At 40.8% G+C, this 22,893-nt stretch overlaps 1 protein-coding gene across 2 annotated transcripts; it reads left to right on the top strand.

Annotated features, from left to right (window-relative positions):
- The first annotated feature begins 969 nt into the window (after positions 1-969).
- EIF3J (eukaryotic translation initiation factor 3 subunit J) lies at positions 970-22,825 on the top strand. 2 transcript variants are annotated; one of them, XM_081229616.1, is made up of 8 exons: positions 970-1,108; positions 1,195-1,298; positions 11,932-11,989; positions 12,498-12,586; positions 16,574-16,688; positions 19,484-19,645; positions 21,328-21,401; positions 21,745-22,825. In XM_081229616.1, the coding sequence occupies exons 1-8, from the start codon at positions 1,072-1,074 to the stop codon at positions 21,874-21,876; spliced, it is 771 nt and encodes a 256-aa protein (XP_081085742.1). In that variant the 5' UTR covers positions 970-1,071; the 3' UTR covers positions 21,877-22,825. The 2 variants fall into 2 exon arrangements, with proteins under 2 accessions (XP_081085742.1, XP_081085741.1); XM_081229615.1 differs by having other exon boundaries at positions 12,495-12,586.
- Positions 22,826-22,893: the final 68 nt, after the last annotated feature.

Below are 22,893 nucleotides of genomic sequence, written 5' to 3'. Positions count from 1 at the left end.
CAAATTTCACCTGGTCTTTAAAACTCGTTACTGCAGTGCTTACCCTCCCGAAGCTTTTCATGTAGCCTACCGCTCCCCGCCTGCCCCCCGCGGTTAAAGTTACCCATTTACATTTAACCTCGCAATGCTTCTTTTTGTTGCGGTCATCGCACTGTGTCGAAATGTGTTTACATGTCTATTTTTGCTACTTGATTGTGCGCTCCTTTAGGGCAAGGCTAGAGTTTATGCTTAGCGCAGATCGAGTTCCGAAATTATTCTGCGAAAGAATGAATCATGTATTGGCTTCAAGGAGCTCAAAGGAAGGGAAAATCCTTGAGCACTGGGGCTGCCTTCGATCCCTTCGTGACGAACTGGAGGCAAGTGTGCCAGGAGCTGACTCTGAGCACCCTGGCTGGGAAGGCTGACAGGAGCTCGGCCCTCTCCGCTCGCTTCTTCCCGGGAGCCCTGCGTACCCCGGCTTCCAGAGGGACCCCACCTCGCCCAGTGCAACCGCGCCCTCCAGTGATCGGGGAGGCCAATCCACCGCCCCCACAGGTGGGCGTGGAGTTCAGAGCCCGCTTCTGAGTGAGGCGTGGAGAGGCTGTGGGTCTCCTAGGTATCAGCCAGCGGCAGCGAGTGGCGATCCGTGTGACCAGAGGAAGGGCGCATCCGACTGGTTGGGGCGCGGATGGGGTTGGCAGGGGAGGGGTGGAGAGGGCAGGCGAGAGCCTAGCGCCAGGCAAGGTACCGCCCTGCGAACTTTCCCGCACTTACATTTCCTTCCCAGGGCCCAGGATTGGGTGCCTTCCCTCAGCCCCTTCCTCTCTCCCCACCCCACTAGCCCACAGGACCTCCCCGGGGCGTGGAGTACAGGACGCTCCGCCTCGCCCGCCGCATTCCGCGTCCCCTTCTGGCCCGCGCGCACGTCGCCCCAGCCGCCGCCAGAAGGGGCGGGGCCTGGGCCCTGGCGTTCAGTCAGCCAAGGTCCCAGCGTGCCCTGCGCCGGCCAACGAGAGCAGATCCAGTGACTCACATCCGCCGCGCTAACTCTTTGCTCATTCTCTACTCGCACACGCTTACACCCGGCTCGAGATGGCGGCGGCAGCGGCGGGGGACTCCGACTCCTGGGGTGAGGAGAAGTTCCGGGAGCAGGGCCCGGGTCGGCGCTGGCCCCACACCCAGGCAGGCATTAACGTGGCTCGCTCTCTTCCGTAGACGCTGACACGTTCTCCGTGGAAGACCCGGTGCGGAAGGTGGGGGGCGGCGGCACCGCCGGCGGGGACCGCTGGGAAGGCGAGGACGAGGACGAGGACGTCAAGGTGGGTGCGGGCCGGGGCTCCGAGCAGTGTTGGAGCGGGCTGGCGCCGTCGCGGGCAGAGTTGCCCGCCGACGGGCGGGCGGACGGACTGTGGGCCCAGGGGCGCCGCCCGGGCCTGCGGGCCGTGGGTCTAGGCTCGAGCGTAGGGCCTGGCGGTGCCCTGTACCCCCCACTTTCGCCGGCCATATGGGCCGGAGGCGGGCAGCGTGGTCTGTTGAACTTCCCTGGCGAGTTGCCGGCCCCAGCCCTAGCCTCAGCCCTAGCCCCAGCCCTTCATTGAAGGTCTGCGCTCCGGCCTGGATCCCACCCGCCAACTGGCGACGGGAGGTGACAGCAGCTGCTGGACCGGCCCACGTGCAAACTTCGCGGTCCGGAGTTGCTCGCGGGGATGAGACTGGGAAGCTGAGAATGGAGCCCCTGGCTTATCCCATATGGAAAGTCTTGCAACCCACCTGCCCTTTCAAGCTCAGGTCTCCCCAGGGCCAGTAACTCATTTATATCCCCGAAGGCCCATTTGTAGAGTTTGTTCGAGGTGTTAGATGAGTGAAATATTGTGGTTTAATTTCAGCCCCCCCCTTTTTTTCCCCACACAAAGGCAATAATTTTTAGCCTCCCTTCTCCCATCCTGTGGTAAAAGGATGAACTGTGTACTGAGAGAGCTAGCAGTTAGTGATGAGAAAGCTGGGTAGTCCACACAGCGACCTATTATTCATCTACACACGAACGCGTAAGGGAATAGTGAAGATTTGGTGGTTGGAGAAGACGAGGGAGTCAGTGTTTTGTGTTTGTTTGGTGGTTGTTTGTTTTTCCTATGCCTTGTAGATTTGAACCCGATTTACCGTCTTCGTTTGTTTTTGAGAACTCCTGGGGGCTTCAGATGCGGCTTCAGATGACATTATGACTACTGCGTTCGTTTTTGTTTTTCAGGTAGCTACAAAAGTCTCAAGCACAGAATGTTAAGACTCTTATTAACAAACTTATCAAAATCTTTTTATTTTTGTGAAGATAAAGTTTAGTATGAGTTGGAAAATGGTTTTTTATGGTTTCGATTCGTTTAGTGAATGTTTTACTCTTCTAACTTCTACCCTTCAGCTCATGCTAACAACCCTACAAATCCTTCTGCTTGGGTTGAAAAAAATTTAAGCTAGGTAATCACTCTGAATTTTGTGTTAATACTGCTTTTGTTACATTTTTACCTGAGTCTGTTGAGGTGGATGTCCAATTCATTGAACAGCCTGAGGTTCAGGGATGACGCGAGCTTTGCAAATCTTGGGGTTAATAAATGAGCAATACTATTGTGAAGATACTTAAATGCTTCATTTAAACGTTGTATAGACATGGGAATGGATTGTGTTATCAGCCTCATTGCGAGATATTAGTTACCTCCCTACATTGTAGCAGATTTTCTGTTTTGAGCCTTTAGTTCAGATTTGTCCTTTCACTTTTTCTGTGCAGAGTGGATGTAGGAGTTAAGACATCTGTTATGAAAATTGGGAATAAGTGAGAAGAAACGACTAGAGAAATCAGAAAAGAATTACCAGAAAATGAAGTTTGAATGAAGTAGTCTAGACTGATATCATGAAGAAGCCTGACTGAAATTATTGTATCTAAATGGTGTCAATCCTGATAAATATAATTCTGACCACTTGGAACTAATTTTGGAGATTTATAAGTTGTAAATCTTATTTACAAAAAGGTAAATCTTACGTACCCTAAAGGTCATCTCGCCTCTTTGCACTCTTTTAGTGCAGAATTTCTTTCTTTTATACAAGTAGCTTATTTCTTTTACATAAACTTTGAAGTTGATATTGGAGTAGAAAGCTGAACTTGTCCATTTTATTTCTATGTTGAAATGCTGGTTTATTTCTGAGTTTCTCCAAGATTTCCAAGATAAGGTGTTCATGGAGTAGTTTGATTCCTAGTAGTTTGGAATAGACAGACCTGGATCTATATTTTTGCCTTGATATTTTCTGTTTGTTGTCATGAACCAGTTTTTTAATCCTTTTTTTTTCTCTTCCATTTCCCAATCTTTGTTTTGTTTTGTTTTGTTTTGTTTTTGCGGTATGCGGGCCTCTCACTGTTGTGGCCTCTCCCATTGCGGAGCACAGGCTCCGGACGCGCAGGCTCAGCGGCCATGGCTCACGGGCCCAGCCTCACGGGCCCAGCCGCTCCGCGGCATGTGGGATCCTCCCAGACCGGGGCACGAACCCGTGTCCCCTGCATTGGCAGGCGGACTCTCAACCACTGCGCCACCAGGGAAGCCCCCCATTTCCCAATCTTGTCATTACAGAAGCTACCTCAGAGGATTATTTTGCACTTTAAATGAGATAATATGTCAAGCATTAAGCAGAGTTGCCTGGCACTTGGTAGGCACTCAGTAAATGTTAATTCTCTCTCTGCAAGAGAGAATATTTTTCTAGCTAATGGAAAATATCTTTAGGCTGTTTAGATCGAGTAGCTGGGGTTATTTTTGTGCCACATTTTTTTGTGCTTTCTTAAGCTCAGTAGGAGTAAGTTCTCTCCACGGTGGCTGTTTACTGTGAATTTTTTGTTTTGAACTGAATGACCATGGTTATCAAGCAAGCTTTTGCTTGCTCAGAGGTTACCAATCTAGAGTTAAAATTTGTCACCTTGAATGGTAGTGAGTACAGGTTTTCCCTGCTATCCAAAAGTAGAGCATTCCTATGAAACCTTCCCTAAGCTGAAAGAAGCAATTGCCTTAGGACACATCTTGCTAACAAATGCACAAGATGAAACAAGGTAAAGCACAGATGCTTGCAGACACAGTTCTAAGCTATGGCATCTTGATGCTGAGATGCTGAGTAGCTTGGTGGAGAAGGAGCTTGGCCTTGGCGGTGCCACTCTTGCTGCTTGGGTGCACGCTGCCTCTATGATGGCTCAGTGCAAAAACAAATGCTATTTTCACTTGTAATAAAAGCGAAAATCCTCTTTGGATTTCTTTCACTTAGCGAGCACAGTTATTAATGAAGGTCATTCGAAAAAGCGAAGTGGCATAAAGTGAACTTTAAAAAGTGAGGGATACCTGTAATACCAAATTTCTGAATTCTAATGTTTTAGCATTTAATCCTTTTGTAAGGAGATGCTAACAAGGTTTAGTTTCCATGAGATCGAATAATCATAGTCCTTAAATAATACAGTATGTGAACTTTTGAAAAGTCCTTCAAAAGTAAGGTATGTAGAAACAGTAAGTTCTTCAGTTTATGTCAGCATCTAGTGTTTAACCTTTAAGAGTACAGGTTTAACGTCATTTGTGGTGTCCTGAGAAATGAAAGGAAAATTGAGGTCTTCGTTACAGTAACTTGCTTCAGTAGTTTACTGTCTTTCAGTAGATAAAACATTTTGCTGCCCTTGACTTTTCAGATAGCTGTCTGAAAGTGGTAGTGCGTTTAGGTGAAACTGTAGAATTTTTAATATTCATGGTGAGGGGGAGTCTATGCTTCTTCCCAGTGAAAAGGTGAGAACTAGGGAGTGTACTTTCCTGTCACATTAGCTTTATATTCCCTTTCTGTACTATCCTGATGTTATGCAGAGGCAGTGGGAGGAATTGTTTGCTTGGCATATATCTCTGGACTCCTTCCCCATTGCTGGAATGATGTGTAGGCTATGTTGATTAAGAAGGCACAGACTTCCCTGGTGGTGCAGTGGTTAAGAGTCTGCCTGCCAGTGCAGGGGACACAGGTTCGATCCTGGTCCGGTAAGATCCCACATGCCGCGGAGCAACTAAGCTCGTGTGCCACAACTACTGAGCCTGCGCTCTAGAGCCCACGTGCCACAACTACTGAAGCCTGTGCGTCTGGAGCCCGCACACTGCAACAAAGAGTAGCCCCCGCTCGCCACAGCTAGAGAAAAACCCACGTGCAGCAGCGAAGACCCAACGCAGCCAAATAGAAAGAAAGGAAGGAAGGAAGGAGGGCAGTGAGTACCTACTCACTGCACGCAGGAACAATACAACTTTTACTCCATTTTACTGGTATCCCATCATTTCAGTAAAACAGATTAGAAGCTAGATTTATTCAAAGGGTGTGGAGTTTGTTATGAGAAAACTTCTGGCTGTGATCAATCATCTCAGACATTTGCTTCTGTAATGTTATTACAGAATTTCTTTAAAAGATCCTAGCGAGCTGACTTAGTTGAAAACTGCCTGCCTCATCGTGCCCATTCAACTGTGTGTTAGGATCCTATCCTGTTTAATAGTTTATATCTACCAGAGTAAGGACATTTTTAAGCATTGGAAACAGTACTTCTGAAGTAGGGCATCTGTATTTCAAAGAAATTGGAGATTGCTGGGAAATTCTCAGAAGGTGGCATTTTGCTAGGATATGGGTATCTGGAAGTGTGTGTGTGTAACTTACGAGAGGTTCTAAACATATAAAGAAGTGGAAAGAAAAGTTTAATAAACCCATGACCAGGGGCTTACGTGGTGGTCCAGTGGTAAAGAATCTGCCTTCCAATGCAGGGGATGCAGGTTTGATCCCTGGTCAGGGAACTAAGATCCCACATGCCATGGGGCAACTAAGCCTGCGTGCTGCAACTACTGAGCCCACATGCCTCAACTAGAGAGCCCATGTGCTGCAAATTACAGGGCTCACTGACTCTGGAGCCTGCGCGCCACAACTAGAGAGAGAACCTGCACACCACAGCTAGAGAGAAGCCTGCGTGCCACAACTAAGACCCAACACAGCCAAAAAATAAAAAATAAAATAAAGAAAAATAAAACTTTTAAAAACCATGACCAATCTTATATCTTCTGTATCCCCACTTACTGCTCTCCTCCCCCAACCAGATTATTTTGAAGAAAATACCAGTTGTATCATTTCAATACCCTGACAGTTTTTTTTATAAACGAATAAGTTTTTAGTTAGGAAGCATGTTTAGTTAGGATGGTTATTTTTACAATAAGGCATCCATTACCCCCTCCTGGCCCCCCACCCAGTTCGCCATAATTAGACTTGGCTACCTTGTTTCTATCGAGTAAACTCCTCCTCCACTTGTGCCTCTGTATTCTCCTTTGTTTTGCAATTTGAATCTCCTTTTACATTTTTTGTTTTTGTCTTTTCCTTTTTTAAAGAAAAACACACAATAAATGACATCTTAAGAATTTAAAAGGCAAAAAAAATACTGAAAAATATTTACCTAATATATTTGTCATGCTGGACCATTGAAAATAAATAAGGCACTTGTTTAGAGTTCAGTGTCTTGTTCTTGATCTAGCTTAGCCAGGAATTTAAAGTAGAATTGATAACAGTTCCAAATATGAGACAGGTCGGCATTAAGATGGAATTCAGCAGAGTGCTGAGCCATAGTAGGGTGTTAAAAACTTAATGAACTGACTTAAGTGAAGTAGAATTTATTGAGGCAGGTACCTTGGCTTCCAGAGACCATCATAGTTCTGAGGTGATGGAAGAATATTTGGGCTTTTAAAAACTAAACTTTCCTGGCAGGTCTAGCCATGGCAGGAGCTCACTACAGAGTTCTGAGGCTTCTCAGAGCAGGTTGGTACAGCTTACAGAACACCAGTAAATGACTCTTACTGCAAGAGATTATGCTTTATCTAAACCAAACTAAAGAAGAAAGGGGGAGGAGTATATGTTAGTTAATGGGCTATTGCTATGGGACAGAAGAAATTTACTGCTCATTTGAAGCTACTTCTATTTGACAATCTATAAATATATCTTGCTTAAGTTGGAAAACATTTTCAGCCCTAAATGTGTTCTCTCATTGCATGTGACATTCTGTAGTTGTACATTATAAAAATGACAGACTGGCCAACTACTGGCTGCATTATTAGGAATAAAGCAGGGTTTAAATTTTTTATGTTATATTTTCAATTCTTAGTCATATTTGATTGGGAAGCAGGTTTTAAACTTGAAAAGCAGCCATCTCTTTCAGAGAAATGGCTCAAATGATGCTGGGTGTGTGTAGAACATGAGTATAGATAAGCGAGTAGTTTATCAACAGCCTCTCTTCTAAGGAAGCCGGCCATTTTAGGAGAGCAGCCTGGTTAATACTTCTGGAGATAGATGGGATATTATAGTTGGAAGAGTTATTGGTTACCAATGATAATTGGGTAAAGAATTTAACTGGATATTTATAAGTAATCTCTTGAACCAAAAACAACCATTTAGGACTTACTAAATTATAGACTTAACTCCCTATTTTAAGTGTTCATCTTAGGTGTTTCTCTTGGAACCCTTCTTACATTTTATCTGAATTTATTGTCAGTATTTACAAAGTCCTGATGTTTATGGAAAATTAGGCAAATGTAGACATTCTACTTTTATACATTTACTTTTATAACTAAGGATGCAAAAACTCTTTAAGTTCTGGGGGAAAGCTACCTGGCCTTCTGCTTTGGGGATTGCATCTGTTTGGAAGTATGGCCAGTCTCCTTTTGCTGACATCACTATGCTCCCTTCTTTAGGAACTTGTCCCCAGTATAGGAATAACTTCAGGGCAGTTATTACTGTTTCAAGCAGTCTGGGGTGAGGGTGCCTTTCATGGTCCTTTTATGAACTGAGGAGCAGATGTCATGGTTGTTTCCAAGACTTATTGATAGGAACCACTGTTTTTGCTACTAAAATCCATTCTGTGGTGGAATTCTAGGTAGCCTTGTTATGCTTGCACTGATGGGACAATGTAATGACTGTCTGGAATAAGGTTTATTCTTTGATAGGGAAACCAGGGCAGGGTAGAGGTGGGGAATAGAGTTAGTGCGAATGAGATACTGAAGGAGCAGTGATATGGGTGGGGTGATGTTTTACTGGTAAAGGGAACTGAGGCACATCAGCACTGAACAGAAATGTTACTCTGTTGTGCCGTTTCTGTATGTTGGAGTTACTGGGATGGAGCTGCTCATTTTCAGCTATACCTCTCCCTTCTTGGCCTCCTAGTACCAGAGGCTGCTAGACTCATTTGTTAAAATTAGTGGAAATCGGGCCTCCCTGGTGGCGCAGTGGTTGAGAGTCCGCCTGCGGATGCAGGGGATACGGGTTCGTGCCCCGGTCTGGGAGGATCCCATATGCAGCGGAGCGGCTGGGCCCGTGAGCCATGGCCGCTGAGCCTGCGCGTCCGGAGCCTGTGCTCCGCAACGGGAGAGGCCACAACAGTGAGAGGCCCGCATACTGCAAAAAGAAAAAAAAAAAAAAAAAAAAAAAAAAAAAAAAAAAAAAAAAAATTAGTGGAAATCTAGCACAGGCAATTTGAGATGAATAATTGACATAGTTGTAGCTGGGCATATCTTAGTATGTACTGTAACCCTTCTCTTTGATATGGGGTTCCTTGAAATTCCAGGGGACCTCATTCCAGAACTAATTGAAAGAACAAATTTTGGCGTGGAGGGACCTAGTTCCCAGACATTTGTTTTATACTTCAGCACTCAGGTAAGAAGTCATGTTTAATATGACGCTTTAAAGGAACTTTGGCCTGTTCAAAACAGGTTCCTTCATTATTTTTCCATTCAGATTGTGGGATAACTATCTCTGGGCCTTAGTGTACTTATATGTAAAGTAGGGATAACACCACCTTACTTACAGAACTTTTGTGAGGGTTAACTGTTACTATATGTAAGTCCTTTGGGGAATTCCCTGGCTGTCCAATGGTTAGGACTCCGTGCTCTCACTGCCAAGGGCCCAGGTTCAATCCCTGGCTGGGGAACTAAAATCCCACAAGCCTCTCTGTGCAGCCAAAATTTAAAAAGTAAAAATAAAACATAAAGTATGTTGCACAGTGCTTGGTGCAAAGTAAACCCTCAGTAAATGCTGTCTATTATTATTATCCTCATCACTGTTATTAGTAGGGAGTTATAAATAAACATCCCCTGGAAGTAAGCAGATGGTCCTTTTATCTGAAGCACCATCTTAAGCAGCATATCACTCACAGACCCAGCTTTCCTGTGTTCTGTGAAGATTAAAATGACAAAAAACTCTTGGTAGTAGTTAACTTTTGTATTTAGCTCTCTGGTTCCTTTTGTACTATGGTGTATTGATACAAGCACTTAAGCAAACCATCAGGGTAATATAAACATTTGCTATCTAATTTCTAATCTAGTATCTTAGATGTTCAAACAGTGACTAGCTGGTTTGCTTTCATTCTGTTTGTTAACTATGAACTAAGGGTTAAATTGTGAAGGTAAAGTTATTATAAAAATGCTTTTGTACAAAGTTCTTCCCACTGCTTGCAGACCCAATGGCAGCCTTAATCAGGATTTTTTATTTCTTTGGATTTACAGATTTTTATTAAGAATCAAGGCTTGGTTAGTTTATATACCTAGACTGATTCAGATTTATGACCTGTCTTGTTAAAAACCAGAAGCTTGGTGTCATAGTTATGGCACATTAGTCAGCCTCTGCCTCTTCCAGTAGCATCAGGGCCTCCTGCTTTACACCTGCCATGCTGTGGCTCAGCTTCCAGTGGGTGTGTCCTGGTGTGCCTGGCGGTTGTTGAGACAGTGGTCAGGCTACCTATAGATTAAAGCCTGTTTAAACACAGGGCTGTGTCTTTCTCTACTAAACTTTCTAACTTCTGTGGAGCCTTTAGAAGATTGTTTGATAATTGGTTTATATTTTGCCCAGTGACTGTGCTGGGCATAGAAAAGACAGTATATATAGATCCACCTTAAAGTGCCCCGCCCAAGTTAGGGAGTGGGTTCCAGGAAGCTGTTGATCAGCTCTTGACTTTTCTAATACTGGGATTAACTTTTTTTTTAATTTAATTTTTTAAAATTGAAGTATAGTTGATTTATAGTGTTGGGCTTAAATTTTTATAAAGATTTAATTCATTAACCAGGGTTGTGTTGTATGGAATATTGCTTGAAATAATCAAGCCATTAGCTAGAATGTTGGATGCTTTTACATTTGGGGAAGTAAGAAGTATAAAGACTGCTCAATTTTTCATTTAAAACAACTGAATTATTTAAGAGAGGCTATTAGTTTTGGCTTGGTTGTCTTGTGTTTTAATTGTTAATGGAGAAGCTTTTTTGTGGAGTTAGACAAGTTGATATAAAAGTTCATGTGGACAAACAAATGTGCAAGAATGGCCAGGAAAACAGTAAAAATCCCTGAAAGCCTGCAAGGGGTGACTAGCCCCAGCTTACATACAATAAAGCCTCTAATCAAAACAGTAGGTACTGGTATGTGAAGAGACAACAGACCAGTGGGATAGAATAGAAAACAGAAATAGAGTAGGTACCTAAGAAAATTTAATATATGGTAAATCACAGGGCAAAGATGGACTTTTTTAAAAATTGAGATATAGCTGATTTACAATATTTTAAGTTTCAGGTATACAACATAGTGGTTCACAATTTTTAGAGATTATACTCTATTTATAGTTAGAAAATATTGGAAAGGTGGACTTTTCAATAGATGGTGCTGTGACAGTGGGTAACCATTTGGAAAAAGATAAATTTAGATCCATACTTCACACCATACAAAAGAAAAACCTCCAGTGGATCAGAGATCTAAATGAAGAAACAGTGAAAGCATACATGTTCTAGAAGAAAATTCCTTGCTTTAAGAAAAGACTTTCTGGGCTTCCCTGGTGGCGTTGTGGTTAAGAATCCACCTGCCAATGCAGGGGACACGGGTTCAAGCCCTGGTCCGGGAAGATCCCACATGCCGCGGAGCAACTAAGGCTGTGCGCCACAACTACTGAGCCTGCGCTCTAGAGCCCGCGAGCCACAACTACTGAAGCCCACGCGTCTAGAGCCCGTGCTCCGCAACAAGACAAGCCGCCACAGTGAGAAGCCTGCATACCTCAATGTAGAGTAGCCCCCGCTTGCCACAACTAGAGAAAGCCGGCGTGCAGCAACGAAGACCTAACACAGCCAAAAATAAGTAAATAAATAAAATTTAAAAAAAAAGACTTTCTGATTGACTTGGAATCCAGAGGGAATAAAAGGAAAGTTTAAATTTTACTGCATAAATGTGGTGGGGTGCATAGCACTTAATGGGGAAAACACTAGAGGCATTTCCGTTAAGAGAAGAACAGAGCAGTGATGCCCATTTTCTCTGCCACTGTTCATTCACGCTGTACTAGAGGTTTTGCCAGTGCAGTTAGATAAGAGAAATCAATTGTGGAGGCACACGAATTGTTAAAGAAGGAATAAAGCTATCTCTTGTTTGCAGATGATATGGTAGTGTACCTGGGGAAACCCTAGAAAATCAATGATGGAACTAACTTAAGAGAAATGAATTTAGTAAGGTAGCAAGATAAAAAATTAATATACAAAAACCAATAGCTTTTCTATACTAAAATACTAACTGGTTAGAGGACATAAAAGGAAAAAAAAAAACCTATTTACAATGGCAACAGAGATGATGAAATACTTCGGAATAAACCTAAAGAGAAATGTGCAAAACCTCTAAGAGAAATTTTAAAACACTCCTTGAAAGATACAGAGGTAGCCTTGAACAGATGGAAAGATAGCCCTTTTTCTTGGCTAGGGCAGTTCAACATTATAAGATGTCAGTTCTCCCAAAATTAATTTATAAATTTAATGCAACACCAAAAAAGAACCCCAACAAACTTGTTTCTGTGGAGTTAGACAAGCTGATAATAAAGATCACATGGAAAGTAAACATGCAAGAATTATTAACGGAGGTCCTTTTCTTTAGGATAACTGGGATGATGATGATGATGATGAAAAAAAAGAAGAAGCAGAAGTAAAACCAGGTGAGCCATTGGGGTTCTTCCATTTTTGGTTTTATATCTTAGTGAACATCTGATGCTTATGTTAAGACAAATGAGAAAATGCCTACAAAATCGGAAATTTTGGTTATTTTTAGAAACCAAACACTCTTCCGTTCCCACTTCATTCTCTTCTCCCTGTATCTCTTCTCTCTCCTCAAAACCTAATCAGATTAGATACCTGCCAAATTTCTGTTTGAGTGCTTTTGTTAAAGGAGAGAGTAAAAGATGAGTCATCATAGTTGAATGATCTAAGTCTTGCCTAAAGGACTGTAGGGAAATAAGAAGGGAGATGTTTGGATCTTAGGGGTCAGACTAGAGAGGAGAAAGGAAGAGTCCCAGAACTTTCCTATTCTTATTTGCCAGGAAATCACCATATGAAATTGGAGCCGGGTGAGGTTTGGTCTCTTGAAGTATATAAGTATCATGTCTGTCTCATTCATAAACTGAAAAGTATTCAAGATAACTGTGATTAAAACATTACTTTCAGAAGTAAAAATTTCAGAAAAGAAAAAAACAGCAGAGAAGATAAAAGAGAAAGAACGGCAGCAGAAGAAAAGGCAAGAAGAAATTAAAAAGAGGGTAAGTACTATTTATTTTCTAAAATACAGAATTCTCACATCAGTAGTGGTGCAGTATCTTAATAGGCAATATTACCTAATCATTTGAAGGGCTTTGTAAGGACTATAAATGGATACCGTCAGATAAGATGATCCTAAACAAACTGAATTTGTGGTTTTTGCAAAAACCAAACCCAGAAGCTTTATGTATTAGAATGCCTTTTTAAGTTTTCACAGACATTTGGGAACATGACTGTGTTGTGACCATAGTCAGTGATTTTTGTCAGTGCCTGCAGTTCTCTCTAGCTGTGATTAGTCTTTTTTTTTTTTTTTGCAGTGTACATTTTGAGTGAATACAGAAAGTGTCCATTTCTCTGCCATGTGCTGTATAAATGTTTTTGTTCTTGATTATTCGGAGCAAGATCAGGAATTTTGTGTTAATTTACTTGCTTTTTGAATAGAAAACACATTTACATGATTCAAAAATCAGAACGGTATTAAGAAGCTCTCCCAACTCTTCACTCATTGTCCTGTTTCCCTCCCTCTATCCCATAAGTAAATATTGGTTTATGATGTCTCCAAGGTGACTTTGTACATTCGTATACGACTGTATAGTCATATTCCTCCCAATTTTATAGTTTTCATCTTGCTTTATTTCATATATCATGGAAATCTTGCCATAGATCATGGCGAGCTTTCTTATTTTATTTTTAACCCGGGCCCCTGCAGTGAAAATGCCCAGTCCTAACCACTGGACCACCAGGGAATTCCCTTGACTTTTCATTAAGAAAAATTTCAAGCAAATAGCATAATGGATAATCATATAAATTACCTAAATTTAACAGTTGTTAATATTTTACCATACTTCATCTGTTCTTTTTTTGCTAAAATATATCAAATAACAAACATTATGCATTTTACCTTTAAATACTTCAGTATACATCTCTGAAAAAGCAAGAATATTTCTCACATGATTACATTCCTAATGTAATGAACAGTAATTTTTTAAGATCATCTAATACTCAGTTTATATACATTTCTTTAATTGTCCCAAAATGTCTTTACATATGGTTTGTTCAGACAAGGACCTTGCATGTACTTTGTATCCTAAGTCTCCTAGAGTGTCTGTCTTTCTCTTTAAAATGACATTGACTTATTGAAGAGAGCAGGGCAGTTGTCTTGAAGAACACCCCACCTTCTAGATTTGTCTTATTGCTTCCTTGTAGTTACAATTTCCTGTAACTTGGCGGTGAAGTCTGAAAGTTTGATTGGATTCAGATTAAACATTTTTGGTTGGAATACTTCAGAGGTAATGCTGTATGCTTTATATTGCATCACACACATCAGGAGTCATGTAATGTCTGTCCTGTTATTAGTGATGCTAAAATTGATTACTGGGTTAAGTTGGTGACAGTCTGATCCTTCTATTGTAAAATTAATTACATATTTCTTCTTACAGGTAATCCAGTTTCACATCAACTTGTCACCCAATAGTTTTAGTGTCATTGTCGATCATTGCCTAATTATTTCTTAAGGGATTGCAGAATGGTGGTTTTTCATTCTATGATTTTTCTTCCATTTTTTTATTGGCTGGCTTTTTTTTCTTTTTTGCTATTTGGTTACTTTGGATATGGTTTGTAGTAGAAAATGTAAAAGCTTCTTTTCTTTTAATTGCCAATTTTCAGAGTAGGGAGGAGGTGTAATAACTTTTAAGTAGTGAAAAATGAGGGATTTTATGGGTTTTAATTTTTTCTTTTTGAGTAAATTTATGGACTTACAGGTTTTTATACATTTCATTCGGATACAGTTATTATTTTTTTGATGCTTAAATTGTCCCAACATTGGACAGTAGGGGTCCCTCTAAGCTGTTCCTATCTTCATCCTTTTGACAGAACTCCATTAGTCTTTGAAAGGTTCCTTGTTTTCTGGCACAATAAGTAATGCCTGGGGCTTCCCTGGTGGCACAGTGGTTGAGAATCTGCCTGCCAATGCAGGGACATGGGTTCGAGCCCTGGTCTGGGAAGATCCCACATGCTGCGGAGCAGCTAAGCCCATGCGCCACAACTACTGAGCCTGCGCTCTAGAGCCCATGAGCCACAACTGCTGAAGCCCGCGTGCCTAGAGTCCGTGCTCTGCAACAAGAGAAGCCACCACAATGAGAGCCCGCGCACTGCAATGAAGAGTAGCCCCCACTCGCCGCAACTAGAGAAAGCCCTCGCGCAGCAACAAAGACCCAATGCAGCCAAAAATAAATAAAAATTAAAAAAAAAAAAAAAGTAATGCCCGGCTTATCTGGTAAACTCCCTTAGGCCTGGAATCAGCTAGTAAATTTCCTTTTTAGTAGCAAATTATCATGGCCAACAATGTGTGAGAATGTCTGTTTCCCCCAAGTCAGGAACATTTTAGATGCTTTTTAATAATTTGTATATCTAAAAATACCTACATGTGTGTTTTTAAATTAATTAATTAATTTTTGGCTGCGTTGCGTCTTTGTTGCTGCGCGAGGGCTTTCTCTAGTTGCGGCGAGTGGGGGCTACTCTTCACTGCAGTGTGCAAGCTTCTCATTGCAGTGGCTTCTCTTGTTGCGGAGCATGGTCTCTAGGCATGCAGGCTTCAGTAGTTGTGGCTTGCAGGCTCTAGAGCGCAGGCTCAGTAGTTGTGGCACACGGGCTTAATTGCTCCGCAGCATGTGGGATCTTGCCAGACCAGGGATTGAACCCGTGTCTCCTGCATTGGCAGGCAGATTCTTAACCACTGCGCCACCAGGGAAGTCCCTACATGTGTGTTTATATGATCAGAACAAGCAATGGATTCTTATAGCTCAGTCTAAGAAGTTGTATTGATTTGATCTTTCTTGGTCATTGAAGTTAGAATTATACTTACTTTGTTGTATCTTGTTATTAGTCTCCAACATAAAGAAACCTTAGTTTGTGTAAATTAATTTTATCTTAGGTCAAGTACTGAGTTAAGATACATTCAATTTTGATGCAGGAAATACTTAATGATGTTCAGGTCTACTAAGGCAATTGAGATATTTCCCTTTTTCTTTCGAGAAAGTGTTCTGAGATTTCCTAACTTGGTATCATGACCTTTCTTATTTCATCTTCTCCATGAGAAATAAAATGTGACCTATTTCAGAAGTGGACTTCTGAATCAAACTCGTCGAACTGCACAGGCATGGATAACCATGAATGGCACAAATTTCCTTCATCTTTTTCCCACTTTGATAAATATTACCAAAGATAGCCCCTTGTAGTAACATATTGTAGAAAATTATATCACAGTATATAGAAAGGATATAAACTAAACTGTTAACTGTCATCTCAGAGAAGTGGAACAAAAAGATAAATGGGGGGAAATGTTTTTCTAATTCTTTGAAAAAAAATTTTTTTCTGTCTACATTGTATTGTCATATGGATGTGCCATATACTTTATTTAACCATTCTATTCTGGAACATTTAGGTCATCTCTAAATTTATTTGATATTATGAATAATACCCCATTTGACCTCCTTTTGGTTAAATATTTGTATGCAGCTTTGGTTTCTTAAGATGAATACCTACAAGTGGAATTATTTGATTAAAGCATATAAGAATATTTTTAAGACTTGATAAATATTACCAAGTTATCCTAGAAAGGTTGTTTCGATATACAGTCTTAGCCAAAGTATGTGAGAGTGCCATTTTCGACTTGCCTGCAATCTCAATTCCTTAATTAAAAAAAATTACCATAAAATAAACCCAGTCTTCAAATCTGAACTCTTGTCACATGACCACCAGAGTTAACCTTCTGTTACCATGGGCAGGTTGCTTACCCTCTCTGTGCCTCAGGTTTTTTTCCTGTAAAATTGGGATAAGAATATCTAAAAGAATGCCTGAAATACAGTGAACACTTTATAAGTGTTTGCTATTATTTAATGTGTCTAGAAAAAAAATTCATACAATACAGAAATGTTCTGGGTCCATTACAATCCCAGCCCTTTTAAAACTTCATTGCTGTCTCATTTTAGTTAGAAGAACCTGAAGAACCTAAAGTGCTAACACCAGACGAACAATTAGCAGATAAACTGCGGCTAAAGAAATTACAGGAAGAGGCAGACCTCGAATTAGCGAAAGAAACTTTTGGTAAGTGGGGGTGTGATAACAGTGCAGTATTGAAGTTCCAAGTGAATACTATGGAAGTCTTACTAGTTACGAAAATTCAGAAAACACCTTTTTTGAAGAAACATGATACTGGCTAATTTAGATAGTAGAAAGCAGTTTTTAATCTCTGGTTTATATTTGAGATTTCATTACTTAAGGCAGAGTGAGATACATGTTCAGATTTTTGAATAATTTATTTTGAGTATCGTATAAAAGATGATTAAGATAAAAAGTCATTGTGGAAGCAATCTAAGTGTCCATTGACAGATGAATGGATAAAGATGTGGCACATATATACAATGGAATATTACTCAACCATAAAAAGAAATGAAATTGAATTATTTGTAGTGAGTTGGATGGACCTAGAGTCTGTCATACAGAGTGAAGTAAGTCAGAAAGAGAAGAACAAATACCGTATGCTAACACATATATATGGAATCTAAAAAAAAAAACCATGGTTCTGAAGAACCTAGGGGCAGGACAGGAATAAAGTCGCAGACGTAGAGAATGGACTTGAGGACACGGGAATGGGGAAGGGTAAGATGGGATGAAATGAGAGAGTGGCATCACGTATACACTACCAAATGTAAAATAGATAGCTAGTGGAAAGCAGCCGCATAGCACAGGGAGATCAGCTTGGTGCTTTGTGACCACCTAGAGGGGTGGGATAGGAAGGGTGGGAGGGAGACGCAAGAGGGAGGAGATATGGGGATATATGTGTATGTATAGCTGATTCACTTTGTTATAGAGCAAAAACTAGCACACCATTGTGAAGCAATTATACTCCAATAAAGATTAAAAAAAAAAAAAGATAAAAAGTCATTGGACCCGGGCTTCCCTGGTGGCGCAGTGGTTGAGAGTCCGCCTGCCGATGCAGAGGACACGGGTTCGTGCCCCGATCCGGGAGGATCCCACATGCCGCGGAGCGGCTGGGCCTGTGAGCCATGGCCGCTGCGTCTGCGTGTCCGGAGCCTGTGCTCCGCAATGGGAGAGGCCACAATAGTGAGAGGCCCGCGTACCGCAAAAAAAAAAAAAAAAAAAAGTCATTGGACCCAAATAAAGTATACTGCTGCTTTAAATGTATGTATCAGCTGGATGAAATTTGGGTGAAATGTGAAGTCTGTAGCTTTGAGACTTAAATATTGAACTGACTGTAGGACTGTCCTGTTGTCTTAAGTCTGGATAAGATTTAGACAATAGTATGCTGGTCCCGATGGGGCATTCAGCTTTGGTTGTGCCTTCTTAATGCTCAGGGTCCTTTCTTTCTGTATCCCTTCTTGGCCTTCACCATGCCCTATCTTTAGAGGACTTCCATTTCTGTGTGCCATGCCTGCAGCTGTGGTTAGTGTGTAAGATAAAAGATATGTTCAGGATTCTGTAAATAGATAATAAGTTCAGAGTGTTCCAGGAGGATAGTTACATGGCACAGAGGGTAATGTAAGAAACACGGTCAGAGAAATAATTAAAAGTTCTCACTTCATTTAACCAAGTTTGTTGTTGTCTCTATTGAGTGCTTTTCAGAGTAGAATGTTGTGTTGAAACAGTTAAATAACTTTTTTTTTTTTTTAATATTTATTTGCTTGTGCTGGGTCGTAGTTGCGGCACACGGGCTCCTTAGTTGCGGCATGCAAACTGTTAGTTGCGGCATGTGTTTGAGATCTAGTTCCCTGACCAGGGATTGAACCCGGGCTCCCTGCATTGGGAGTGCAGAGTCTCAACCACTGCGCCACCAGGGAAGTCCTGAAACAGTTAAATAACTTTTAAATGAAACCTAGAGCCAAGAAGGATCTAGTTATTTTGATTTTTTCCTCCACTACCCTTCCTCTTCTTTAAAATGGATCAAGCAGGCTGACTGTAGTGATCATTCTCCTTTTCACTGGAAGTATGACCTTATCTCTCAGTGGGTCTTTAGCAATCTCAAGAGTTGCTATGGATGCTCCACTGGCGAGTGCTTGGCATGTCTTAACCACACTCATCTCATTACAGAGAGCACTTGGCCACTATCCTGTCTTTGTAGAATGTTTTGTAAAAGCCACCCATGTGTTTATTAAAGAGAAGGGTTTATGTGGTAATAAATTCTAAGATGGGACACCAATTATAGATTAAAAGACAAAAACATGTATTCATACGGTGATCATTTGGTTAATAGGATTTTAATGTTGTGTTTCTCATAGTAAAATACTGGATCAGTGTTATTGTTAACAACTCATTTACTTGATAATTGAGGAGTATACAGAAGCATAGTGTCTAATCGCCTAGAATCCTTTTAGGCCAGATTAATTTTTCTATTGGGATTTAACACATGGTTTGCTCTTATTTAGCTTCTGTAGTTAGCTGGATACTTTCACAGGAACCATCTTTGTTTGCTTTGCTTTTTTCTTTCTCTCCCAACTTTTCTGTGGGCTGTTCTTGGACAGATGCTTTAAGAGCATCGCTTTTGTGCCAGGGACTCCTTTGGCAGTCTGGTGAAGCCTTTGGGCCCCTTCTTAATATACTGTTTGTTTTTTTTAATTTTATATACTGTTTTTAAATGCATAAAATACACAGGATTTTACTTACAAAGGAAACCTGTTATAATGAAATAGGTATCAAAATATTGAAATAACCTGTGATACAGTAATTATGTACAGACCATTTGAATTCTGTCCAAGGATTTCAGTAGACTCAGGTTAAGAACCTCTGTTTTAGAATGAAATAACAGGGTTATTCAGGTATCCAATTAGTTTCTAAACTTTAAAAATATCTTTCTGATATTTTCTGTCCCCTTTCTCCTACAGGTGTTAATAATACAGTTTATGGAATAGATGCTATGAACCCATCTTCAAGGGATGACTTCACAGAGTTTGGAAAGTTACTAAAAGATAAAATTACACAATATGAAAAATCACTATATTATGCCAGTTTTTTGGAAGCCTTAGTTCGAGATGTGTGTATTTCATGTAAGTAATTCTAATCTCTGGCCTCTGTGAATGGATTTAAGTAGGGGCACATCATACTTAGGAGAATGGAGATTGACTTTTGACGGGAGGGGATGCTCTAATATATTTAAGATTTGCTTTTTGGCAGTTAGCTTGGGAGTGTTGTTCTGCAGACATACATTGAGTTTGAGTGGTTTTGTTTTTGTTTTTTGAGGGTGCCTTCTGAGTGTTTTTACAGTGGCTTCCCAAAGAGACATCTGTGCTTGTTGGTACAACAGCTAATAAAACACTAGTTTCTTATTTTATCTAATATATATTGGAGGCGGCGGCTAGTGAAGTGTCTTTTGGGGAAAACCATACAGAATTTTAGAGCAGAGTGAGACCACAGCGAGTGTCTGTTCACTTTATAAATGAGGAAGCCCATGGCCAGGTACAAGTTGCTCAGCAGAGCTGGCACCCATTCTCTGGGTCCATGGATTTGGTTTCATGCTGAGTCATATATTTCAGGGGCAGGGGATATGGGAGTGACAACCCGGGGTGATATAGCACTAAGGTGGGAAGAACTGCTTTTGCTAGTGTCCGCTGTTTTTAAGATTGAGAAAAATAAATTCTACACAATGAGTTTTTTTTTTTTAATAATTAATCTGGTTGCGTTGGGTCTTCGTTGCTGCACGCGGGCTTTCTCTAGTTGCCTCAAGCGGGGGCTACTCTTCCTTGTGGTGCACGGGCTTCTCATTGTGGTGGTTTCTCTTGTTGCGGAGCTCAGGCTTTAGGTGCACGGACTTCAGTCGTTGTGGCACATGGGCTCAGCAGTTGTGGTGCACCGGCTCAGTTGCTCCACGGCATGTGGGATCTTCCCGGACCAGGGCTTGAACCTGTGTCCCCTGCATTGGCAGGCAGATTCTTAACCACTGTGCCACCAGGGAAGTCCCTACACAATGAATTTTAAGTTAGGTTTTCTTTGGGAAATTATTACTAAGCTGAAGGTTCTGAATTTGATTAGTGATATACCCATAGTTGGTACTTTATTTTCCATATATATTTTTACTGTTTTTGAAGGTGCTCTCTAACCAGACTGAACACTTTTTTGGGTAGCTGAAAACTCATGTCTGTTTCCAGCTTTATATTTTTATAAGGATGGAAGGATGTGTTGTCCACTAAATAGGCTTATTTCCTGGTGGGGCACTTAGATTTCTGAGATAACTACCATTTTCATTCTCGTTCCTATGATAGAAAATGGAGACCCCAAGGGGTGGGGAGTTATCATCTGTAGGTTTAAGAATTGTCATTACATATTCATTCAGATACTCCTCGCTGAGCATCAAGGATGTTTATTTCCATAAGTCATGGTTATTCTCTGCGTATTTAGACCAGATAAGGAAAAATGGTAGGGAGCACTGTGAGCTTATAAAGACATTTCTAGTTTCTCTCTGGTTGAGCAGTGTCATTATAATTACAGTTCATTATAACTTTTTGTTGCTGAGTTTGCCATTTTACTTTAAACGGTTCTGATCTGTGAGGCTAGCCATAGACTGAATGATTCTCCATTGTGTTATGTTAAACAGGAGAAATTAATAGCCTTTCCAAGTTACTGAAGTTAATGATGGACAAATTAGATTTCTCATAACACTGGAAAAATGTATATTTTGCTTTTACTTATTCTCCAAAATGCTTAAAAATTACTGGTATTTTTTTTTTTTAAGTGGAAATTGATGACTTGAAAAAGATTACCAATTCATTGACTGTACTTTGCAGTGAAAAACAGAAGCAAGAAAAGGTAAGAGCTAGCTGTGTGGGAAATGTGTATTACACAAGGATGGGGTATAGGCATAATATTCTCAACAAGTGTAGTAGGAGCCTGAGAAGTCAAGCAATTCACCAATACCATTTATATTGGAATAGACCAGGAGTATGAGTGCCATTACCATCCTTTTATTTACAGACATGTTCATGTTCTTCTGAATTAATAATAGAAATTTCTCTGGGTCAGGTGTGGGATCTCCCTTAGAGAACTAAGGTTTTTCTGGAAGCAGAGCTTTGTTGACTCTGTGAGGGTTGCTGTACCATATAAGATGCCCATAGTAGATAAAATCTCATGAATTAATTCTTTTTATCTTCAGCAAAGCAAAGCCAAAAAGAAGAAGAAAGGTGTGGTTCCCGGAGGGGGATTAAAGGCTACCATGAAAGATGATCTGGCAGATTATGGTGGTTATGATGGAGGATATGTACAAGATTTTGAAGACTTCATGTGACGTTTTATCTTCTCCTGGTGTCTTCTTTCTGTTGCCCACAATCCCTTCAACATGTAGCACAACTTCCTTTCCTTTCAGTTCTGCCAAATGCTACAATCAGAAGTGCAGTATCTTTTGTGCTGGTTATTAACCCCTTGACACTTAGGTGCTAATGTGCAAATGAGGGAACTTGGATCTTGCTGCCAAGGGGTTAAAATTGGGAACCTCCATTGCTACTAAATCATAGTTTAAAAAAACAGACCTATTAAGGTTGTTGTTGCTATCTGATTCTATAGCAGCAGTCACTAAATTGGAAACAAAGGTTGCAACATGACAAAAAATTGTGTAGTTTTTACCAGCACCATTCAGTAATACAGCCTTAACCATACCTCCTTGAACTACTTCATAACTTGTCAAGAAAAGCAGTCTGCTGCAAGGGCATGTGGTGTGCACCTAGTATTAAAGTTGCTTTGTCTTAAAATTGAGCGTGAGGATATTAAAAATACATTGTGAAGAAGACTGCTTATCTCAGAGTGAAGATACGGCGGCTGAAAAGCACTAGTTTGATACTTAAAAATTAAATGACCAAAACCCTCCAACTTGGAAGCTGAAGAAGGTAAACCTCTCCATTATTGCATTACCAAGTTGTGGAATCTCTTGAATGCATAGACTGTCTAGTTTCTATTTATCAGACTATTCTACTGATGGAGTGCTTCAGATGGGGGAGGGAAACTCCTTACCTATTTTATTTGTCTGATTTAAGTGTCTGAGAAACAAATCTCCTTTGTTCTCTGAGGCTGCAGTGGATCAGCTTTAACAGGGTTTTGGCATTTCCTTTCCTTTATAAAACGTGTTCAGCAAACTGCGCCACTTAACTACAGTTTGGTAAATTGTTATGTTAACAATTATGACATCTGCAATGTTTTATAAAGCAACTAATTTAATAAAGTCACTATTGTGAGGACTTAAATTTTGTGTTACCTCCCAAGAGATATTTTTGGAGAGTAAAGAAAAAAGCTCTTGGGACTAGAGTTCTCT

This window comes from Mesoplodon bidens, assembly GCF_964165515.1.
Source record: "Mesoplodon bidens genome assembly, chromosome: 3".
NCBI lineage: Eukaryota > Metazoa > Chordata > Mammalia > Artiodactyla > Ziphiidae > Mesoplodon > Mesoplodon bidens.
This window is presented reverse-complemented; position numbering and strand designations above follow the sequence as displayed.

Excerpts from the sequence above, each read along its gene's own strand:
- EIF3J (XM_081229615.1), top strand. The coding sequence starts at position 1,072 with ATGGCGGCGGCAGCGGCGGGGGACTCCGACTCCTGGG. Across the intron at positions 16,689-19,483 it reads ATTAGCGAAAGAAACTTTTG|GTGTTAATAATACAGTTTAT; the intron begins GTAAGTGGGGGT and ends TTTCTCCTACAG. Across the intron at positions 21,402-21,744 it reads AAAAACAGAAGCAAGAAAAG|CAAAGCAAAGCCAAAAAGAA; the intron begins GTAAGAGCTAGC and ends TTTTATCTTCAG.